Source organism: Catharus ustulatus, chromosome 28 (genome assembly GCF_009819885.2).
Source record: "Catharus ustulatus isolate bCatUst1 chromosome 28, bCatUst1.pri.v2, whole genome shotgun sequence".
NCBI classification, from domain to species: domain Eukaryota; kingdom Metazoa; phylum Chordata; class Aves; order Passeriformes; family Turdidae; genus Catharus; species Catharus ustulatus.
The window spans coordinates 1,100,926-1,120,022 of record NC_046248.1 but is presented as its reverse complement, the minus strand read 5'-3'; the positions used below and the strand labels follow the sequence as shown (position 1 = coordinate 1,120,022).

At 49.3% G+C, this 19,097-nt stretch overlaps 1 protein-coding gene across 3 annotated transcripts in view; it reads right to left on the bottom strand.

Moving 5' to 3' along the window:
* Positions 1 to 19,097, bottom strand: part of KIRREL3 (kirre like nephrin family adhesion molecule 3) — a 359,049-nt gene that overhangs the window by 116,807 nt on the left and 223,145 nt on the right. For 2 of the 3 annotated variants that reach the window (XM_033081525.1, XM_033081526.1), the window contains exon 2: positions 12,621 to 12,698. The exons of the other annotated variant lie outside the window; for it this stretch is intronic. In XM_033081525.1, the coding sequence (XP_032937416.1) occupies positions 12,621 to 12,698 (78 nt within the window). The remainder of the gene's footprint in view (positions 1 to 12,620; positions 12,699 to 19,097) is intronic. 3 annotated transcript variants of the gene reach the window in all.

Sequence of the window (19,097 nt, the reverse complement as noted above, 5' to 3'; positions counted from 1 at the left end):
GAAAGGATAAGGATTTAGAAGAGGAGCAGGCAGAAGGTGGGGGAAGCCTTGCTTCCAGGCCTGGAGTGCTCTGTCTGCGGTGAAATCTGTTTGTTAAGGTCCTGGTGTTCTCTCTGCCTCCACCGTCACTCCTGCACTCCTCCTCACAAACCTGCATTTCAGCTATTTCTCTGCAGAAGTTTCCCTTCTCCTCCCACCCAGGATTAAGAACTATTTAGAAATATCTATTTAGATACTTCGTTTAGCAAAATACAGTAATTTCACAACTATAAGGTACACCAAATTATAAGGCACACTTTCGGGTGTTGACAAATTTCCGAACTTTGTCCATATATAAAGTGCACTGAACTAGAAGGCGCACTTTTCTTTTTTGCCACGAGGATCCGCGCGCAAAAAAGTAATGAATTAGTAATGGAATCGCGCGATTGCGGCGTTTACTGGCAGGTGCTCAATTTGCAAACATTTTTCACAGATTGGTGTAGCCTTTAAACGCAGCCCCAGACGCCCTCCCTGGCACTCCCACCCGCCCCCAGCACCGGCTGGCACGGCTCTCGCTGCTCGCGGCTCTCACAGCACGCGGCTCTCACAGCACGCGGCTCTCGCTGCTCGCGGCTCTCACAGCACGCGGCTCTCGCTGCTCACGGCTCTCGCTGCTCGCGGCTCGGCAGACAGCTCTTGCGGCTCACGGCTTGGCGTGCGGCTCGCACTTCTCTGTTGGCAAATTTCCGAACTTTGTCCATATATAAGATGCACTGGATTATAAGGCGCACTTCCAGGTTCAAAACTTTGCCTTTCAGTTTAAAACTTTGCACATTTGGGGTGATTTTCTGGGGGCAGGGATGGGCAAGAAGGAAGGAAAACAGCACAGCAGAAAAGGAGACACCTCCCACAACAGCAAATCAGCTCCCCCAATATCTACAGCTGTTTGCAGCTTGGAGGAAGGATATTCTCACCAGGCAGTTGAGCCCTGCAGATGCTTTAGATCCATCAGTGTCCCCTGCACCCTCCAAACCACCACCTCAGGCCATCCCCTGTCCCAAAGAGCTGCCTCACTGCAGGGAATGGCCAGGACAGGAGCCCTTTGGTGGATGGTGTGAGCTGGGACTTACCTGGGACAGGCCATGCCTGATCCCAGCCTGGCTGTGAACACCCCCCTGGATGTAATTCCATACTCCAGCTCTGGCTGGGGAGCAGGTTCCTGGGACAGGGATTGTTCCCTCCCCATTTGGGAGGTGTCACAGCACCCGGCCCAGCATGGACTTGACCCTCAGCTGAAGTTTCTGCTGCTGTGTGAGCCCACCCAGTCCTTTCCTATCTCCAGAAAAATCTGCCAGCAGCTCAGCTCTCTCTTTGAAAGCTCCAGGACTGAGCGCTGGTCTGAGCTGACAGCAACAATGACCCAGCACACTTATCTCCAGGTCAACCTAAATATTTCATTTAGCTTCTAAAGGAGTCAATGCCTTTCTCTCTTTCTTCCTTTATTTTAAATCTCGGAATGCTACTGACTCTCATGAATATTAATGTGGATCATTAGTCACTGAACATTTCACTTCCCTTCTCTTTTCCCGTCTATATAAAAGCTTCATCTTTGTTAAAAGGAAAAAAAAAAAAACCCTCCATCTCAAGTTATATCTCTGGATATGCTTTAAGATTAGCTCCATTAATACATTTACAGAGGAGTAAATACCCATTGGAGCAAATACTGGGTTTAAAAGGGCACAGAGACACTGACCCCGAGACTGGTGCTGCACTGGAGGGAACTGGGAAGGTTTGTGGCTGATGTCCTTTGCTCTCTGAAGGTTCATCGTGGCAGCCTTGGGTACTAAATAATCCTTGCATTGGCTGCCTGGCCCAGGGGGTTCCACTCACTCTCCCTCTCACATATGATCCCTACCTATCCTGCAGGGTTTTGGCCCTTCCCACTCCTCCCATCTTCATCAGCCTCAGCCTGAAGGCTTCAATCACATCAATCACACAAGTGGGAGAGTTTGGCCACATACAGTGAATAACTTGGGGCAAACAAGAAAAGCAGGGCTTGGAGCAGTCAGCTGGATACTTCACAACCAGATTTCCTATTTCCTTACTGCAAAGGATTTTTTGAAGGGTTTAAAACCCAAGTCAGCTCAAACACAGCACTGCTGGGTGCTTGGCAGTGTCTTTCAGTCAAACCCAACATGGTCCCACTTCGCTGAGGAATGGAAGCAGGATCATTTTGCTGGCCTAAACCACACAATTTCATCCCATTTTGTCATTATAGCAGTGAAATAGAGCTGCCTCACACTGTTCTTGTAAGAGCTTCACGCTGCAGGTTGGGCCTGCAGGGATGGTGTTGTGTGACACACAGGGAAACTCTGGGCATGGAGCTCCAAAATGAGTTATTTAAGCATTTTCCAAGCACAGCAAAGGCACTGGCATCCCAGTGCCCAAACACCAGAGGGTTTCTTCTTCACACCAGTCTTATCTCCCACCCCACAGCCTGTTGGGCTGGAAGGGCTGCAGCTCTCCAGTTTCTGATCACAATTGCTCAGCAGATTTTCTTTGCTGGCTCCAGAGCCATTTCAATGGCAGGCCTGGCTGTTTGTCCATCCAGAGTGTCTCAGGGTGGGACTTACAAGGCTGCAATGGTTTCAATTGATATTCTAAGTGACAGGAGCTTGCTACTGCTTCATTGCTCCAGTCTTGTTGGACATCCAGAGCAGGCAGATCCAATCCTGGCATCTCCTTGCAGCCATCTGTGCACCCCAAAATAGCAGCATTGATGCTCTCCCTTTCTCCAGCCTTGGGTACAGATGTGCTGTCACAATCCTGCCCCTTTTCTGAACAAAATCTGGATTGTTTTCTTGAAAGCAATGGCTTCCAGATATCTTGAGAGCTGGAGACTTCCACACAGCCAGGCTGTCCTGTCCGTGTCAGGGGGTTACAGCATCATCAGCACCTGACTCGATGGCAGAGCCAGATCTGCCTGTCCAGACAGAAACCTTGGAGCTCCTGTCATTCATGTCCCCTCACCTCCTGATTAAAAATAAATTGGCCCAAAGCCCAAAAGATGGCCAGGCAACTGTGGCAAGGTGATATCCACAACCTTATCTCTGCCTGCTTCCAGGTGCAGTCCACAGGACAAGCTTTTACCAACAACTTGCCATATTCCACAGGTGCACATCCCATTTCAGTTCCAGAAGGGATCTAAAGGGGCATGGCCAGGGCAATGGAATTAAAGTGGCTGAAATAATCTAGATCTCACCCTAGATATTGATCCATGTATATAAATATTGGAATCCCAGAATGGTTTGGTTGGGAGGCATCTTAAAACTCATCCCATTCCACCCTACCATGGACAGAGACACCTTCCATTGTGCCAGCCACCAGCCCTGCCCAACCTGGCCTTAGACACTTGCAGGGATGGGGCAGCCACAGCTTATCTGGGAACCTGTGCCAGTGCTCAGCACCCTCAGAAGGAAGAATTTCCTCCCAGTATCCCATTTAACCCTACCCTCCTTTAGCTTTATTCCATTTTCTCTTGACCCCCTGCTACATGCCCTTGTGAAGAGTCCTTCTCCAGCCTAGGATTCCTGCAATGTTTTTAGTGGGGTCCCCAAAGGAAGCAGTGTACAGATTCCACAGAATCCAGCTCTCCTGGACACACCTGCAGGCTGAACAGCGAGAGAGGCAGCTCCTGAAATGTCTGGTGCCAGTACTCAGGGAGTGAGGAAGGATCGTATTCATTTATTTAAGACCACGCAGCAATAGCTTTCCACAGGGACTGCTACTCAAATCAATAGATAAAATGATACCCTTCGACCATTAACTGCTACAACAACACTGTTACCGTAAAGCTCCCGAGCTTTGCATCAGATTTATGGCCAGCAGAGTTGTTCAGCTCCTGTAGACAGCTGGAACATCACGGATGGAGCTCTGCTCCCCCTCTCCAAAGGAGCAGAGAGCAGCAGGAAATCGGGGAGATTGGACAGCAGGTAAAACAGGATCCTTCCCTGGGCAGCATCCTGGGGAATGTGTGTGCTGCACCAGCCAGGACTCACAGCCAAGGGGTCCTGTCTTACCCAGTTTCCATCTGACCCAGCTCAGGCACAGCTTCCCCTTGACACCAGACACAGGCAGCTCCTACACTGCTTTTCCTCAGGTTTCACTTACATCCCTGCCTTGTTCTGCTCCCAGACACCAAAGCATCACGGAAATATCAATGAGACCTCTGAGATAACAACGCGTCTTTAACAACTCCTTGGGAGCGGCTCTATCCACTCTCCTCTTCCTTCCCAACGCCTTTGTCAGATAAAGAACAAAAGGCTCAATGCAGCTTACCCGGAGCTGCCAGCCCCGATCAATTCTGTCTGTGTGGGGACACGAGTGACAAGGCTGGGTGAGGGCAGCTCCCTCACAACAGGGGTGGCACTTTCCTGGGAGTGACAGCAGAGTCAGCAATGCAAGGATCCCCCACATCCCGCGGGGAGCTCGGAGATGAGCTGGTGACAGAGCTGCCACCAGGGCAGTTTGTGCCAGGGATGCTGCAGCTGGGAGCAAAGCTTGGCAGAAATCCCATTTCCAAAGTGCAGACCGTGCAAAGCCCAGAGGGCAAAGCTGTGGGAAGATGCTGGGGTGGTGATGGAGTGTTGGATCTCAAAAACCTGGTTTTTGTGGGCTTTCTGTGCTTTCTGGCACTGACCCCCTGGAGAACAACACTTTTGACCTGAGGCCTTGGAGAAGGCTCCAAATTTGAGTGATGGAGTTAAAGTCAGGGGTGTGTTGTTAAATAGAAGTGTGTGATTTCACATGGTGAAGGGTTTTAAATTTGAGGTTTTTATAATGTAGTAATAGGTATGGGACAAGATGGAGGATTTGGGGTGTTGTCTCCTTTCTGTATTCTTCTTCCTTCTTCTTCATGATTTCAGGCAGTAGTTTCTGGTTGAACAGTTAGTGCTGCACTGAGGGTCACAGGAGTTTGGTTATTGGGTCAAAAGTATAAATAATAGAGGTGTTACTTCTCTATTGGACTGTTTAGCTTTAAAAGACCTTGTAACTAGCTAAATTCACCTCCATTTTGCTCACTTTTAGCTGGTAGCAAGAAGTGTTGCAGAACTCTCTGTACTTTAGATGAGATTTAATAAACAGCCAAGACTGAACATGAGAAAATTCATCTCCTTTGTGTATTTTTTAATCCTGGCTCTGAGTGAAACAAACCCCTTAATAAGAGGTGCAAAAAACACCCCCCACCATTACACTGGAGTTGTTTCTGGGCTGTTGAGCTCTGCTGTGTGCACAAGGAGGCTGAGCAGAGCCAACACTGTTTGAACTAAACCAAGTGACACATCACAGGTCTGGACCCAAAGGACAGAACCTTTCCACTGACAGGCCAGAGAACCAAGAGAAGTTTGACCTTCTACAGCAGCACTGAGGTTGTTGGCATCTGGTAGAGGAGAAAGGTCACGTTTTACAGGGATAAGAGGGACTAGCTCCTATTTATCCTTGAGGCTCAGGGAGATTCATGCTCAGCCTGTGCTGCTGCAGATGTAAAAGTCACTTGCAAGATCCAGATTAAGTGTTCCCATAAATCCAAGTAATTCTGAGGGAACAACTGCCTTGCTGGGCTGTTAATGGGTGGCACAAATATGCCACTGTGCCTCAGTGCCATACTCTAATCAGAGGTTTTCCTGGCAGGAAGGGTTCACTGAACCCACTTTGAACTATGGCAGGAGCAGGAGAGGCGGTCAAGCAGAGAGATATTTGGAGCAGAGGCGCAGCCAGTTTTTCAAACAAGCCATTTTTCCCCAAAAGAGCAGGGCCTCTATTGCAGAGCCCCAGCTGGTTTCTCTCCAGGCAGTAACAAGGGGTCTGACAGAGACAGGAGCTGCTAATCAGAGCACTGTAAAAAAGATGCTCAGGCTCTGGGAGGAAAATGTGTTGTGAGTCCCTCCCTGGAGAAATGGAAGGGTGTGGTGGGATGGATGACAAGGGGTGGAACATCTGAAGGACATGGAGCTGCTGGAGTGAGTTCAGAGAGGGCATGGAGATGCTCCAGGGCTGGAGCCCCTCTGGAGCCAGGCTGGGAGAGCTGGGGGTACTCAACTGGAGAGGAGAAGGCTCCAGGGAGAGCTCAGAGCCCCTGCCAGGGCCTAAAGGGGCTCCAGGAGAGCTGGAGAGGGATTGGGGACAAGGGATGGAGGGACAGGACACAGGGAATGGCTCCCACTGCCACAGGGCAGGGCTGGATGGGGTATTGGGAAGGAATTGTTCCCTGGCACAGGGTGCCCAGAGCAGCTGTGGCTGCCCCTGGATCCCTGGGAGTGCCCATGGCCAGGCTGGACGGGACTTGGAGCCTCCTGGGATAGTGGAAGGTGTCCCTGCCCATGGCATGGTGGAATGAGATGGACATTAAGGTCCCTTCCAAGATAAACCATTCCATGATTCTGTGATTCTGTGACTGAACTGGGCACAGATCTGCCCACAGCCCTACAAGCAGCAATGCATCCACACTCTGTGCCCACCACACTATCCAGGATTTCAAGATTTGTAACATGCTTTAAAACTTTAACCCAGGTTGGTGTTTAAATCCATCTCCTTTCCTCCTTGTCCTCCTTGGTATTGCATTTCCCCACCTCAGCACTGCTGCCCAGCTCCCCAGGGACCCCAACTCTGCCCCCAGCAGCGCTGCTGCAGAGGGAGCTGCAGCCTGGCTCCTGCAGGAGCTGCAGATTGCCTCACAGAAGCTATTAAGAAACAGTCAAATAGAGCAACCTTTCATTGACAAGGCACTCGGCCCTTTAAACGATTCCAAATAGTGTTTTCTTTTTATTGCTTTCTGCAGTTTAACAGCCTTGATTTCAAGTTACTTTGGCTTATGATAAACTCTGGATCTATAATGCCTCTATTCTCTCCCTCTTTGGTCTCTCTCGCCCACTTCTTCTTTATGTTTTTATTAAAAAAAGATCCGGGAAAACAGATAGCAGATTAAAAGGGAAACAAATTGAAATGGGTCAAATGTATCTTGCTTAGATGACAGCCACCCCATTAGATACTTTTAAACAGGACAAATAACCCGTTTGGAAGCGTAAGTGGGCTTTTACATTTATTCTAAATTACAAACCAAGTGATTGCAGCCTCAAATGGAAGCACTGGCTAATTGCACTAATATCTCACTAATTCCAGCACCAAGGAATGGGGGAAAAACAAACGATTTTCACCATTTTACCAATTATTCAATTTAGGCCAAGGTACATTATGCAAACCCTGGGTTGAGCTTCCTCTCCATTTTGTGATCCATGACAAGGACTGGAATTCCAGTTATTAATAATGGACGAGCTTTAATTATTCTAAGGATGGCTACGAGATAATTACAAGCCATAAACCCAGCTTTCACATGCACACACAATTCTCTCCCCATGTCTGGCAGCACCAAAACCTTGCTGCAGACTGGAGCCACCCTGAAGCTCAGGACAAAGCCCCACGTGGAGCTGCAGTGCTCACAGGTCGTGAGGTGAAGCCAGAGCTGGGAACATGAGCAGGGACTGGCAGCTGCCCAGCTCTGCAGGCAGAATCAACCTGCCAGAGGCTGGAATTAGAACCCTGAAGGTTCCTTCCTTCCTGCTCCAAACAGAGCAGGCTGGTGGCTCTCCTTCCATTTAGGCCACCACTGTCCCTGCCCCATATCTGAGATATGTGGATGAATCCCATCTCTGCAGGACCTCCCCATTCCCCCAACTACTTGCTGTTGGATCAAGTCCATGACCTTGACAAGAGGACAGGAGAACCTTTCTGAAGAAGACTGGGTTGTGTGGAGACCTTACAGCACCTTCCAGTATCTGAGGGAGCCACAGGGAAGGTGGAGAGGGACTCTGTCAGGAGCTGTAGTGACAGGACATGGGGGAATGGGCACAAATCCAGATACTCTTCACTGTGAGGGCGGAGAGATACTGGCAAAGGTGGCCCAGGGAGGTTGTGGATGCCCATCCCTGGAAGTGTCCAAGGTCAGGCTGGACAAGTCCTTGAGCACGTGAGTCTAGTGGGAAGTCTCCCTCAACATGGCAGGGGGAAGTTGGGACCAGATGATTTTTAAGGTCCCTTCCAACCTTTAACATTTTGGGATTCTATGAACAGAAGGACAGAGCTCTCCATTAGTCCCAGTGCCTTCAAATAAGATCGCAAACCTTCAGAACAGAAGAGTCAAGGTGAGATAGCAGCTCAGACTGCAAAACTTTCAAGGTCTCACTCTTCACCCTCCCAAAACTGAAGATTTGTCTTATGCTGCCCAACTACCCCACATTTTAAAGAAAAGTTGTGCACCTTGGATCTGGGCAGCCCTTCCCTGAGCTTTACCCAGCAGAGATGATCTGCCAAGCTGTCCCTCTTGCACAGAAGGCAGAGCTCTCGTTGCTATGTGGAGCTGCAGCTCTGCAGCACAGGCTGCTGGATCTGCTGTGCTTTGTGTAGAGAGTGGAGACACCTTGAACGCACAGTCCAGCCCTGACACCAGCAGAGAGCGGCTGCTGCCGGAGACAACTGCAGCACAACCTTCTCCTGGCACAGCAGGCAGTGTTTGCATCCCTCTGAAGAGGAGGGTTTGTCCTTCCCTGAGCACAGATCATTAAGCACTCACTGCTCCAGGAGGAAGATGCTGCACCGAATCCGTCTGTCCCTTCCCCCGGCCATGCTGGGCGTGAGGTGAAACCCACCCCTCCTCCTCCAAGAGCTGTGTCCATCCCATGGAGATGCCACCTGCCCTGCACATATGAGGACACCAGAGCCAGTGAAGAGTCTGGAAGAGGAGGTCAGAGGAGGGCAGGGAGCTGCCCTGCCCCGCTGCCCTGCCTGGGGGGACATTGTTGGAGGCACCTCCCAGCAGCCGGCGGCTGGCAGGAACAGGTGGTGGAGGTGAAGGCTGACACCTCTCAGTGCTTAATCGTTCCCGTTAGTAGCTTCATGAATGGCAGCCAAGAAGTGCCATAATTGCTGCAGTGACGCTTGCTAATGACTCGAGTTAGAGCTGGCAAGTAGTCAAAGCAGGAGACAAGAAGTAAAATTGCAGGAGCAGCATCTGAATTCCTGCCTTGGACCATTGCAGAGGAGAGCAGAGCAAGCCCAGCTTGGGACCTGCTGGTATGGACAGGGAGGGAGCAAGACTGATGGGTGAGCAGAGAGAGATATTCCAGCACAACCCTTGGGGAGAGAACTGCATGAGGAAGGAGAAGTGGGAATAGAAGAACAAGCCCAGATTTTCAGAGTAGCTCAAAATCCTTTTTCTTGGGGGACTAAGGTGACCCACCTCATAGAAAACATCTTTCTACTCCAAAACCACCTGGAAGCCCTGGGAGAAGCAGAGTAACTCAGCTCACTGCCAGCCCCAGCATCACATCCAGCCCAGCACCGCCTCCCTTGCGCTGCACCTGCCTTGGGACATCCCGTGGCTCCCACTGCTCCACCCCCATGGCCATGGAGAGCCATTCCCAGGGAGCATCCAGCCCCTCCTGAGCTCACAGCACGCTCCTCCTGATTATGTATCTGTTTCTGAATGTTAACAAACAGTCGGCAGCAGCTGATTGAGTGGGTTATTAGCAGAATGAAGACAGATGGTGGAGGATTAACTCCAAAGCGTCTTTATTGCGCGGCCGTCATTGCAGACAGCTCTCCCTCTCCCTCTGTCTACAACTGTCACCAGCTCCATTGCACCCCACAGCTCCCAGAGCACACCAGAACTCGTGCCCAGCACGAGACAACCCATCATCAATCACAGGAGCGCAGAGCTGGAGCTGTGCCTTCCTGCTCCCCTGCCAAATTCCACCCCCAAATCCAGACTTCTCCTGCTGAGGGCTTTACAAAGCGAGAAGTGGTCGCACCTGATAGGGCTCAGCAGTGCAAGGACAGTGCCCAAACTGGGTTTGCTGTGCCCATCACGTGGTGCCTGACAGCTGGGAGAGGCTCCAACACTGCACCTGGTCCTGTCTGATCTCTACACAGAGACTGAGATGAGGAACTGATGGAACTGATGTGGGCAGAGGCTCCTCCATGGACACCGATCTTGGCTCCTCATCTGGTGCCCAGCTCAGCTGGAAGAGCCACATCTGGAGCCAGCTGTGCTAATGGACATCATCCCTTGCCAGCTGGTCAAAACCAGCACAAAGACCCTTGCTGGGCATCTCTCACCAGCAGCTATTTCACCCCTCTGGGACAGGCTTCCAAACCGATCTGTGAGCATCCAGACTGGATCTTCTCTGTGGGGACAGCCAAAATCACCGTGTTAAAGAACCACAGGATGTCCTGAGGTGTGAGTGACCCAGCCAGTCCCACTCCTGCCCCTGCACAGACACCCCAACATTCCCACCCTGTGCATCCCTGAGAGCAATATCCAAACTCTCCTGGAGCTCTGGCAGCCTCAGGGCTGTGCCCATTCCCTGGGGAGCCTGGGCAGTGCCCAGCACCCTCTGGGGGAAGAACCTTTTCCCAATATCCAACCTAAGAAATGATTTCCCATCAGTAAATGATTCTTCCACACTGTCAAAGCTTCCAGCTCCTCTTGTGCTTATCGACCTCCAAGGCATTGTAGATGTCTCCAGTAAATGACAGGAAGGTTCTAGTGGTCCCTGTAATTACCTGTTTCCTCTGGGATGGAGACCCCACACCTCATCCCATTGCCCCACTGCCTTCCGTGCCTTCAGTTCTTTCAGCTCCCTTGTCATTATTAATAGGGCTGTTCTTCAGCCTCTTTTTAAAGGGAAAAAAAAGCTCTCACTTGGCACAAATACAAAAGGGAGCTGCTCTCTCTCCTCACCCTGGCAAGGGAACTGGCCCAAAGAGTCTGGCTTAGGCACCTTGGGCAGGAACTTTCTGTAGATGCCCAGACATCTGACCCCAGCCCAGCTCACACACCATACAGTGTGGATCTGCACTGCAATCCACCAAAACCCTGGGGAGCTGGATGTCTGCAATTGTCATCTGTAACTGCTTCTAATGAAAACACGAGTCCTAGGTGGTCTTTGTAGCCATGGAAATCCCCCTGATTTTTGTTTTTGGCAGATTGTACCTTTAAACATAATGGCCCTGCCGCCTGCAGGGGCCAGAAACTGGCTGCATGTCAGGCAGGAACACTTTGTTCCCTTTCCCTCACAAAAGCTTTACTTTTGGCCTTTCATGTTTCTTTGTTCTCTCCACACAAAGCCCTGCTCAGCCTGAAAAGGGGGCTCACTTCGTAGACTGACGCAGGCTCTGAATCCATCGGGGGAGCAGAGCAATCCCAAAGGACTGGCAGGATGCCCAGGGTGCTGCCAGCTCTCCAACACCCTGTGAGCATCCCCAGGCTCTGGGCACAGCCACAGGCAGCCTGTCCAAGAGGCTGGAGGGACAGGAAGGCACTGAGAGGGAGGCTCCACCTTCTCACAGCACTCGTGTCCCGTGGGGCAGCCCCTTCCCATTAAAAACATCCTCTAATCAATGTTTAAAGAGTGTGTGGTAATTAACAAGCACGAGGTGAAGTCTTGTGAAGTACTTTCCCCATGTTATCAACTCAGTATCAGGGCTCCTGGGAACCTGAAGGAACCTTTGATCTTCTAACTGATATTTGAGCCATAAACTTGCATCTATGAGAGTTTTACTCCATGGAAAAAACCTCACCTTTTACTTTCATGGGAAAAGGCTTTCTGCAAGAGCAGACACCCCCATGGCTAACTGCTGCCAAAACTCCATCCCATGCAGGCAAAAAGAATCATGCAACAGTTTGGGTTAGAAGAGACCTTTCAGGGTCACCAACCCGACCCCTCTACAGTGAGCAGGGACACCTTCCTCTAAATCAGGTTACTCAGAGCCCCATCCAGCGTGACCTTGGATGTTTCTAAATGAGGAAGTGCAGTAGGGCAGGAGATCACACCCTTAGTCTAAATTATTTCCAATCAGAGCCCCTAAAAAGGGTTAAATCCACGCTTGGGTTGAGTTTCCAATTCCCAGAGAGACCTCCCTGAAGCCAAACTCTCTGTGACACATCCTGGAGACCCTCCCATCTCACAGGGCTCTGCGTTTTCTTCTCTCATCCAACATTAATCAGAAGGGGCTGCACCAGGTTGGCTCCAGGAAAGGAAGCTGCCAGAAGCAAGGATGCCAGTTCTTCTGAGCATAAATAGTTTTGTTTAGTTATTATGCTTCATAATTATTTATGATATTTCTATGGATTAATCAATGCTCATAAAGTACTTGGGGAATGACTGGAATATAAAATAGGGACATTTTAGCAGAAGTTTGAAGAGCAGTGTAACAGTGACTCTGCAAGGTTCAAAAGCACTGGGAACTGGGATTCTGGAAGTGTCATGGTGACCACTGCCACCCAGCTGGGAGAAGAAGAGTAGAGGCAGCAATTGCTGCAAGAGCTTCCTGTGTGACAAATCCTTTTTGTAGGAAAAGACAGTGGGTTTTGGATGTGTGGAACTACAAAGCTCCTGCTCTTCTCTTGCAGCTCCACAGAAGGGGCTCCCCACGTGCATGCCCTCTAAGATGTTCCAGAGATCAAAGGGGAAGCAGGATTTTGTCCTGGGTGGGAACAAGAACCCAGCACATCCTTAGAGATGAGATGATCCTTAGCACAATGAGATTGCTAAAGAGGAAGAAGAGAAGGTGAGGGAACTGCTCACCTTCAGTCATCCTGCGGTACTTCTCCTTGTACATGAACCCCAGTACTAGGCAGCATCCTCTTCCTGGGAGCCCCAGTTCTGCAAGAGAAGAGAGCGTGGGGTTAGACTGGGCTGGGGACAGGAGCAGGCAGCTGGGGCTGCTGCAGGGAGCACATCCTGCTGCAGACACCCTTCAGGAAAAGCGCCAGGAAGGTGGGCACGTATCTGAAGTCTGGTCAGCCTCACAGAGCCGAGCTTGGCTGGGCCCCAAGACACTGCATCTAAAGACAGGAGGGCCAGCATCCCCTCCCTTGCCTGTCCTCAAGCACTCCTCTATTCCAAGTGAGGAACTGAGCTGCATCTTCCTCCACAGCAGCGTGTTGCAACAACAGGACTCTTTCATCCCTTTCTCCCTTAGTGGGCAGCAAAGTGAAATGGGAAGTGGCCGCAGTAGGGAAGATAATTCTGGCCTGAGGAATCTTGCTGTTTAGAAGCAAGCAAGTGACCCTATGAGCAGGAGAGTGCTAGAGTCTGAGGAGGCACAGGCCTTTGATGCCTTGATTTGTTAATGGGGCTTTTTGACTCTTGGTAACAAACAGAGAGATCTGAGCGTGGGTTTTTCCAGAAGTAGGCTGCGAGCACAGGCGCTCTCCCCGCGTGCATCTCAGAGAGGCAGAGAGCTCTCGTTCTTCAAACAAATCCTCCTGTGTCATAGTGCAGAAAATTAAGGTACCATGTCCCCAATGCTGCCTGCGGACCTGCAGAGCTCCTCGGGGGCTTCTGTGCTCTGCAGAGCCCCGCTGATCAAAGCCCCTTTGATGTTTACTTAATGTGGCTGTGGACTGTGCAGAGCCCCCTCTGCCGAGGAAGAGGAAGGGAAGTTGTGCCTCTCATAGGAGGGGAAGTTGTGCCTCTCACAGGAGGGGAAGTTGTGCCTCTCACAGGAGGGGAAGGCAGCAGAGCAGAGGCTGGAAGAGCAGGACCTGCCAGGCAAACTCGGCTTTCAGGGCCACAAAGCAAACTTGGGGTTGAATGGCAGATCTGGATCGTGTCCAGAGGAAGAGGGAAGTATGATGTGATGGGCAGGGAAGATCCCCAGATCCACGTGGGTATAGACCCAGATATAGAGAATCCCTCCCTAACTGTGCTCGCTGCCATGGCATCCCAGCAGAGTGGTTACATCCTCCTCTTGTGTGCAGAATTTGAGCCTGAACCTAGAAAAAAAAACCAGGCTTCTTTGGATGCCAGGGCACTCAGGGTACACACAAGCCCACTTAAAGCACTTCCTCTAGCATTATACAGGGCTCCACCTTGCAGGAGGCTCCTGGTCCTAAGGTCAGGGAGGAATCAGCATCTTAAAAAAAAAATATCATGTGTAATCCCACTGAGGCTGATGCTCAGACAAAAGAAAGTCTCTTGAAATAATCAGAGTAAGATGAAATTTAAATAGTCCCCTTCAATCAGCCTTGTCCTGGAGGGAATGCCCTGGAGAGAAACAGGTGTCTCCAGAATGTGACTCCACCTTTCACCATGTCTTTGGGGGTGCCTGTGGCTCTCTCATTGGCCATAAAAGGTGGAGACTAATTCAGGTGAAGATGTCCAAAGATCAGGGCAGATGAATGAACCACCAGAACTCTCAGTGGTTTCTTGAATTACCAGGAAGGGGTAATGAGCAGCCATTGTCCACCTCTGATGGTGGAAAGCAGTTCTCTTGCTCTCCAGGGCAGAGACAAGGTGCTCCACCTGCTCTGCACAAAGTGCACAATCACAAACACAAGAAGGTGTCAGCCTGCAGAGCCTTGGCTGCCTCTGACTGCAGGGACAGCAGCTCAGCCCTGCCTGATAAGGAGAATTGGTAAGATTGGCTGACCCTGGGGGGGTTTCAGTGCAGGATGCTCTGAGGACACACACTCCATGTGCCTGGCAGAGCTGTGATCCTGGCCAGAGCCCCCAGGGCTGACTGAGCAGAGCCAGCAAAGCAGGTGAGAGCCTTTATGTCCTTATTGATAGGAAAACAAAACCCCATCGATTGCTATTGAGCCTCTGACGAGCACCAAGGTATAAAGTAATTAAAACAACACAATTAGATTAGTGCCAGACAAGGCAGCAGAGCCCACAGTGCAGCTGAGCAAGCCAGCACTGCTCTGACTCAGACAGGCACTCAGGGACCTGTGTGTGGATGCTGGCTGGGTTTTCCTGGACACACACCTGGAGTGAGGGGCCCTGGCACACCCTGCACACACCATGAGCACAAACATCACCAAGGTCATGGAATGCTTCAGGTGGGAACAGACCTTAAGGACCCTGCCATGAACCGGGACACTTTCCATTGTCCCAGTTTGCTCCAAGCCCCATCCAGCCTTGGGCACTGCCAGGGATCCAGGGACAGCCACAGCTGCTCTGGGCACCCTGTGCTGGGTTCTTGTTCCCACTGAGGAGAAAATCCTGCTTCCTCTTTGATTTCTGGAACATCTTGGAACAATTCCTGCCCAATATCCCATCCATCCCTACCCTCTGGCAGTGGGAGCAATTCCCTGTGTCCTGTCCCTCCATCCCTTGTCCCCAGTTCCTCTCCAGCTCTCCTGGAGCCCCTTCAGGCTCTGGCAGGGGCTCTGAGCTGTGCCTGGAGCCTTCTCCTCTCCAGGTGAGCACCCCCAGCTCTCCCAGCCTGGCTCCAGAGCAGAGGGGCTCCAGTCCTGGAGCATCTCTGGGCTCACTCCAGCAGCTCCACATCCTTCTGAGCAAAGGCAGTGCTGGGGGCAGCAGGAGCTGCACTGTCCTGGGATAATCCCACCACTCTCACCTCCCCCTTGCAGTGAGCAAAAAGCTCCCAAAAAGGGGATTTTGGGCAGGGGCTCCATCCCCAGGCAGGGGCTGTGCTGCCCAACAGGTCCCAGGCCCAGCTGAGCCCTCAGAGAGGGAGGGAGGCTCAGCTGAGCTGGATCCCAGTGAAATGTGGGTTCCTGCCTCTCAGGAGCCTGGCTCAGCAGGCTGCTGAGGGTGCCTGTCTCTCATTTGCCTCCCCAAGGGGTGCTATAATTAACACTTATAAACCACTTTGATATCCCATGATGAAAGGAGCTGTACAAAAGCACTGCATTATAATAATTCATACCATAAATTTGTGAGAACATGCAAAAATCTTTATAGCTAAAGGCACCTTTAAATACTTGAGAGCGCCTTTAAAAGGTAAAATACTTCAAGATGACTCTGCTGCCTAAGGATGTCTCACCATTTTGGCTTTTAGTGGCTACCTAAAGCTAAAATAGTTAAGCAGATACCCAGCATTTTAAATATCTTGGCTTTAGGGTGGCTTCTGAGGCACACCAAGACCAGAATGATTTAACCCTTGAGTACCCATCTCGCCCAAATCAATCCCATCCATTTAGTTGTGATGACAATTTAATTTCTCAGCACAGTAAAAGTAGCTACAGCTGAAGTGATCATCCCATTCACTGAGATGAAGTGGGGGCTGAAGTATCCTGGCTGGAAACCACACAGCAGGACCATGGTTTTGACTCTCTCAGAAGTACCTGAATTAATTCTCCCCAAAACTGGCAGAAGAGCCACTCACTGGGCAAAGAAGAAGCAACTTCAACCACAAACTGCCAGTGACAATGAAGCAAAAGCCAATTAAAACAAACAAGACCTTGGAGTGTTTGAGAAAGGGATCCTCAGCCTGGGAAATAGAGGGAAAAGATGTTTAGGAAGAAAGATCTGTCAGTGCTGGCCCAAACTATGGATTCCTCCTGCTTTTTCCTCAGCTCTTTCACTGCATGGGATTTCTTTTCTCAGTTTCAAGGCCATTCCTTCCCTCACACTCAGGAAGGGAAGGAAATATCCGATCACCGGTGCACTAAAGGCTAAAGCTGCAAAGCTGTAATAAGGGTTTATTAACATAATCACAATATGTACTGTTGTGTAGCTGTATCCCACCAGGAATGATAATAAACATTTAATAGCCCAATAATACCTGTTTAATAATTTTTCAGCTCACCCTGTCTAATTGCAAGTTTATTAAACAACGATAAACTTTATAATCGTTGTAAAGGCATAATTGCAATTCCATTGCTTATTTAATATTGAGCTAATGATATTACAAGTAAGTTATATTTTCCCATACATATTAAATATCAATTAGCTGGTTTAAACTATTGATTTGTATTTAATTAACTATGCTATTATATACCAATTAAACTCTTATAAGAGAAGCAGAAACAGCTGGTCTCTTAAATTAAATTTTTAAAACTTTGTATTAACATAAATATCACGTTTCCATTTTGTCATGTTTTCCTTCTACAGTGATGGCAATTTGATACCTGTAAATAGGATAAATAAATAGGATAAATAAAAAACAAGGTTTCTGATTGTGTGTTATATCCATGAATTTAACTCTAGTTTTTGGGATGGGGAATGGCAGATATCCTACTGTCAGTGACAGTGAGATCCTACATCACCAAATCTGAGAGATTTTGGTTATTGCACACTTTGGTGGAGAAACCTCATCCTGCTGTTTACAAGTTTCCTGTCCTGGTGGTGCCTTGATAAAGAAACCAGATGGACAGAAAACCTGATCTCCCAAAGTGTTCCATGCTTGGCTTCACTGTGTCTAGGGATGCTGCACCCCAAAAGTTTGAAGAAATAGGTGAAGGAGCCTTTTCTTTGTGTGTCATCATCCTGGTTTCCAGGCTGAGAACCATCCCAAACATCCCTGTGACCTCCTCTTCAGAGGACTCTGCCCTGGGCACCCACGGGACACCTTTCCCTCCAAGTTCTCCTGCCATGAGTGTCGGTTCAAGCTTCCTCTCTCAATGTTGTTTGCATCCACGAGCATTCCTGAGCCACCCAAACCCCTGCTGCAATTTTTAGAGAGCAAACAGATCTGGAATGGAATTTCTCTATTACACTGTTAAGTCTGCAGAGCAATCCAAGATCTTCGGAGATGAAAAAAGCCATATGAATATACGTTGTTGTTATTAAATCTGTGCCTGGTTAATTTATAAAAGTGTATTAAAAAACCTAAGAGGCTTTCCAGATGAGAAAATGGGCACATTACTGCTTGAAATATGAATGAAGCAGAGATCAGTGTTAAATGCTGGAGTGGTATTGTATTTTATTCTACAGTGCTCTGCAAAAAAGTTGCATTTATAAACCCATTTATTGTATTATGTACTCGCAAACCACCTTGTCATCCATTTATTGCACAAATAAAATCTTAAAAGCAGAGGATTAGTTGAGTGTGTCCCTGTGGGACCACAAACTGACTTTAAAGAATCCATCAATGAAAGAAAACAGATGGAGCAGAGATGTTTGCCAGCTCATTGCTCCGAGATGGAAAACACAACTGGCTATTCTCCCACAGCCACGGACCTGGGAAGAGAGAAGGACATTGAGCAGGGCTTGTGGAAAACTGTCCCCATTCAGGAGCCTGCTCTGGTTGTTGAATTTATCATTCCAGTCTCCTCTCCTATTGCTGTACAGGATGAAGACCTTGGAGAGGACAGCTCAGCTTTGCACAGTGAGGGAAAACTCCCCAAAATCTATGTAGAATCTTTGTTAAGACATAAATTTGCCTTAAACACCACTGGAGAGGCACCTACCTGCATTTAGGAACAGCAACAGCACAAACCAGTGCCAGGGCTGTTGTCCCTACTGGGAATTTCTGGTGCTGAAGGTCTGGAGATTCCTTAAAACTTCTCTCAAACATTTCTTTTTGGGTTAAAAACCATAATGGAAAGAGACAGGAAAGCTTGGATGTGCTGATTTTCACTGTGCTTCTTTCAACCCAGCAGAAAACCTGAGTCTCCACAACCCAGGAGGAGATTCTTTGGGACAAACAACTTTGGGCAGGCACATGCCTTGAATATTGGAGCACACTGCAATCCAGCTCTCCAGGTGCCTTGAAAGGCATCAGCACTGGAAGCTTCAAGAGGAAGAGCAGAGAAACACACAGGAGGCAGCTCTTGCCAGGAACAAGCTCTGCCCTGGTACCAGACAATTAAAAGTTGCTTCTTAGCAGGAAACACAACAGGCAGAAGGGGAAAGAAAGGAGAGGGATTTGTGCTGCTGAGCAAAGAGAATGATATCCCTGTGTTCCCTGGCTAATGAAGGGGAAAGAGGCACCTCCAAGTTGTAACTCAGCACTGGAGTGTTTTGAAGAGGTTTTTTTCTCTAGTGGCAGCACAGAGCCTTTGGTCCCTAAAGTTCAGAAAGGAATCTGTCTGTATTCCCCACTCTCCTCCCCAGCCCTTCATGGCTGATGCACTTTTTCTGAACCTCTCACAAACATGTCCAATTTGGAGAGCATCTGACAAGCAAAAAAAAGTCTTCACAAACCTCAAATCCAGTCATTCTTTGGATTTTTTTTTTTCCTTTTCCTGAAGCTAAGAAATCTGATGGAGCTGCAGTAGGAAAAACAATTCACCCCAGAGTAAGGTGGCTGTTGGTACTTGAACCTTCCCACATAAACTTTGTGTGCACAGGCATGTATTTACACTG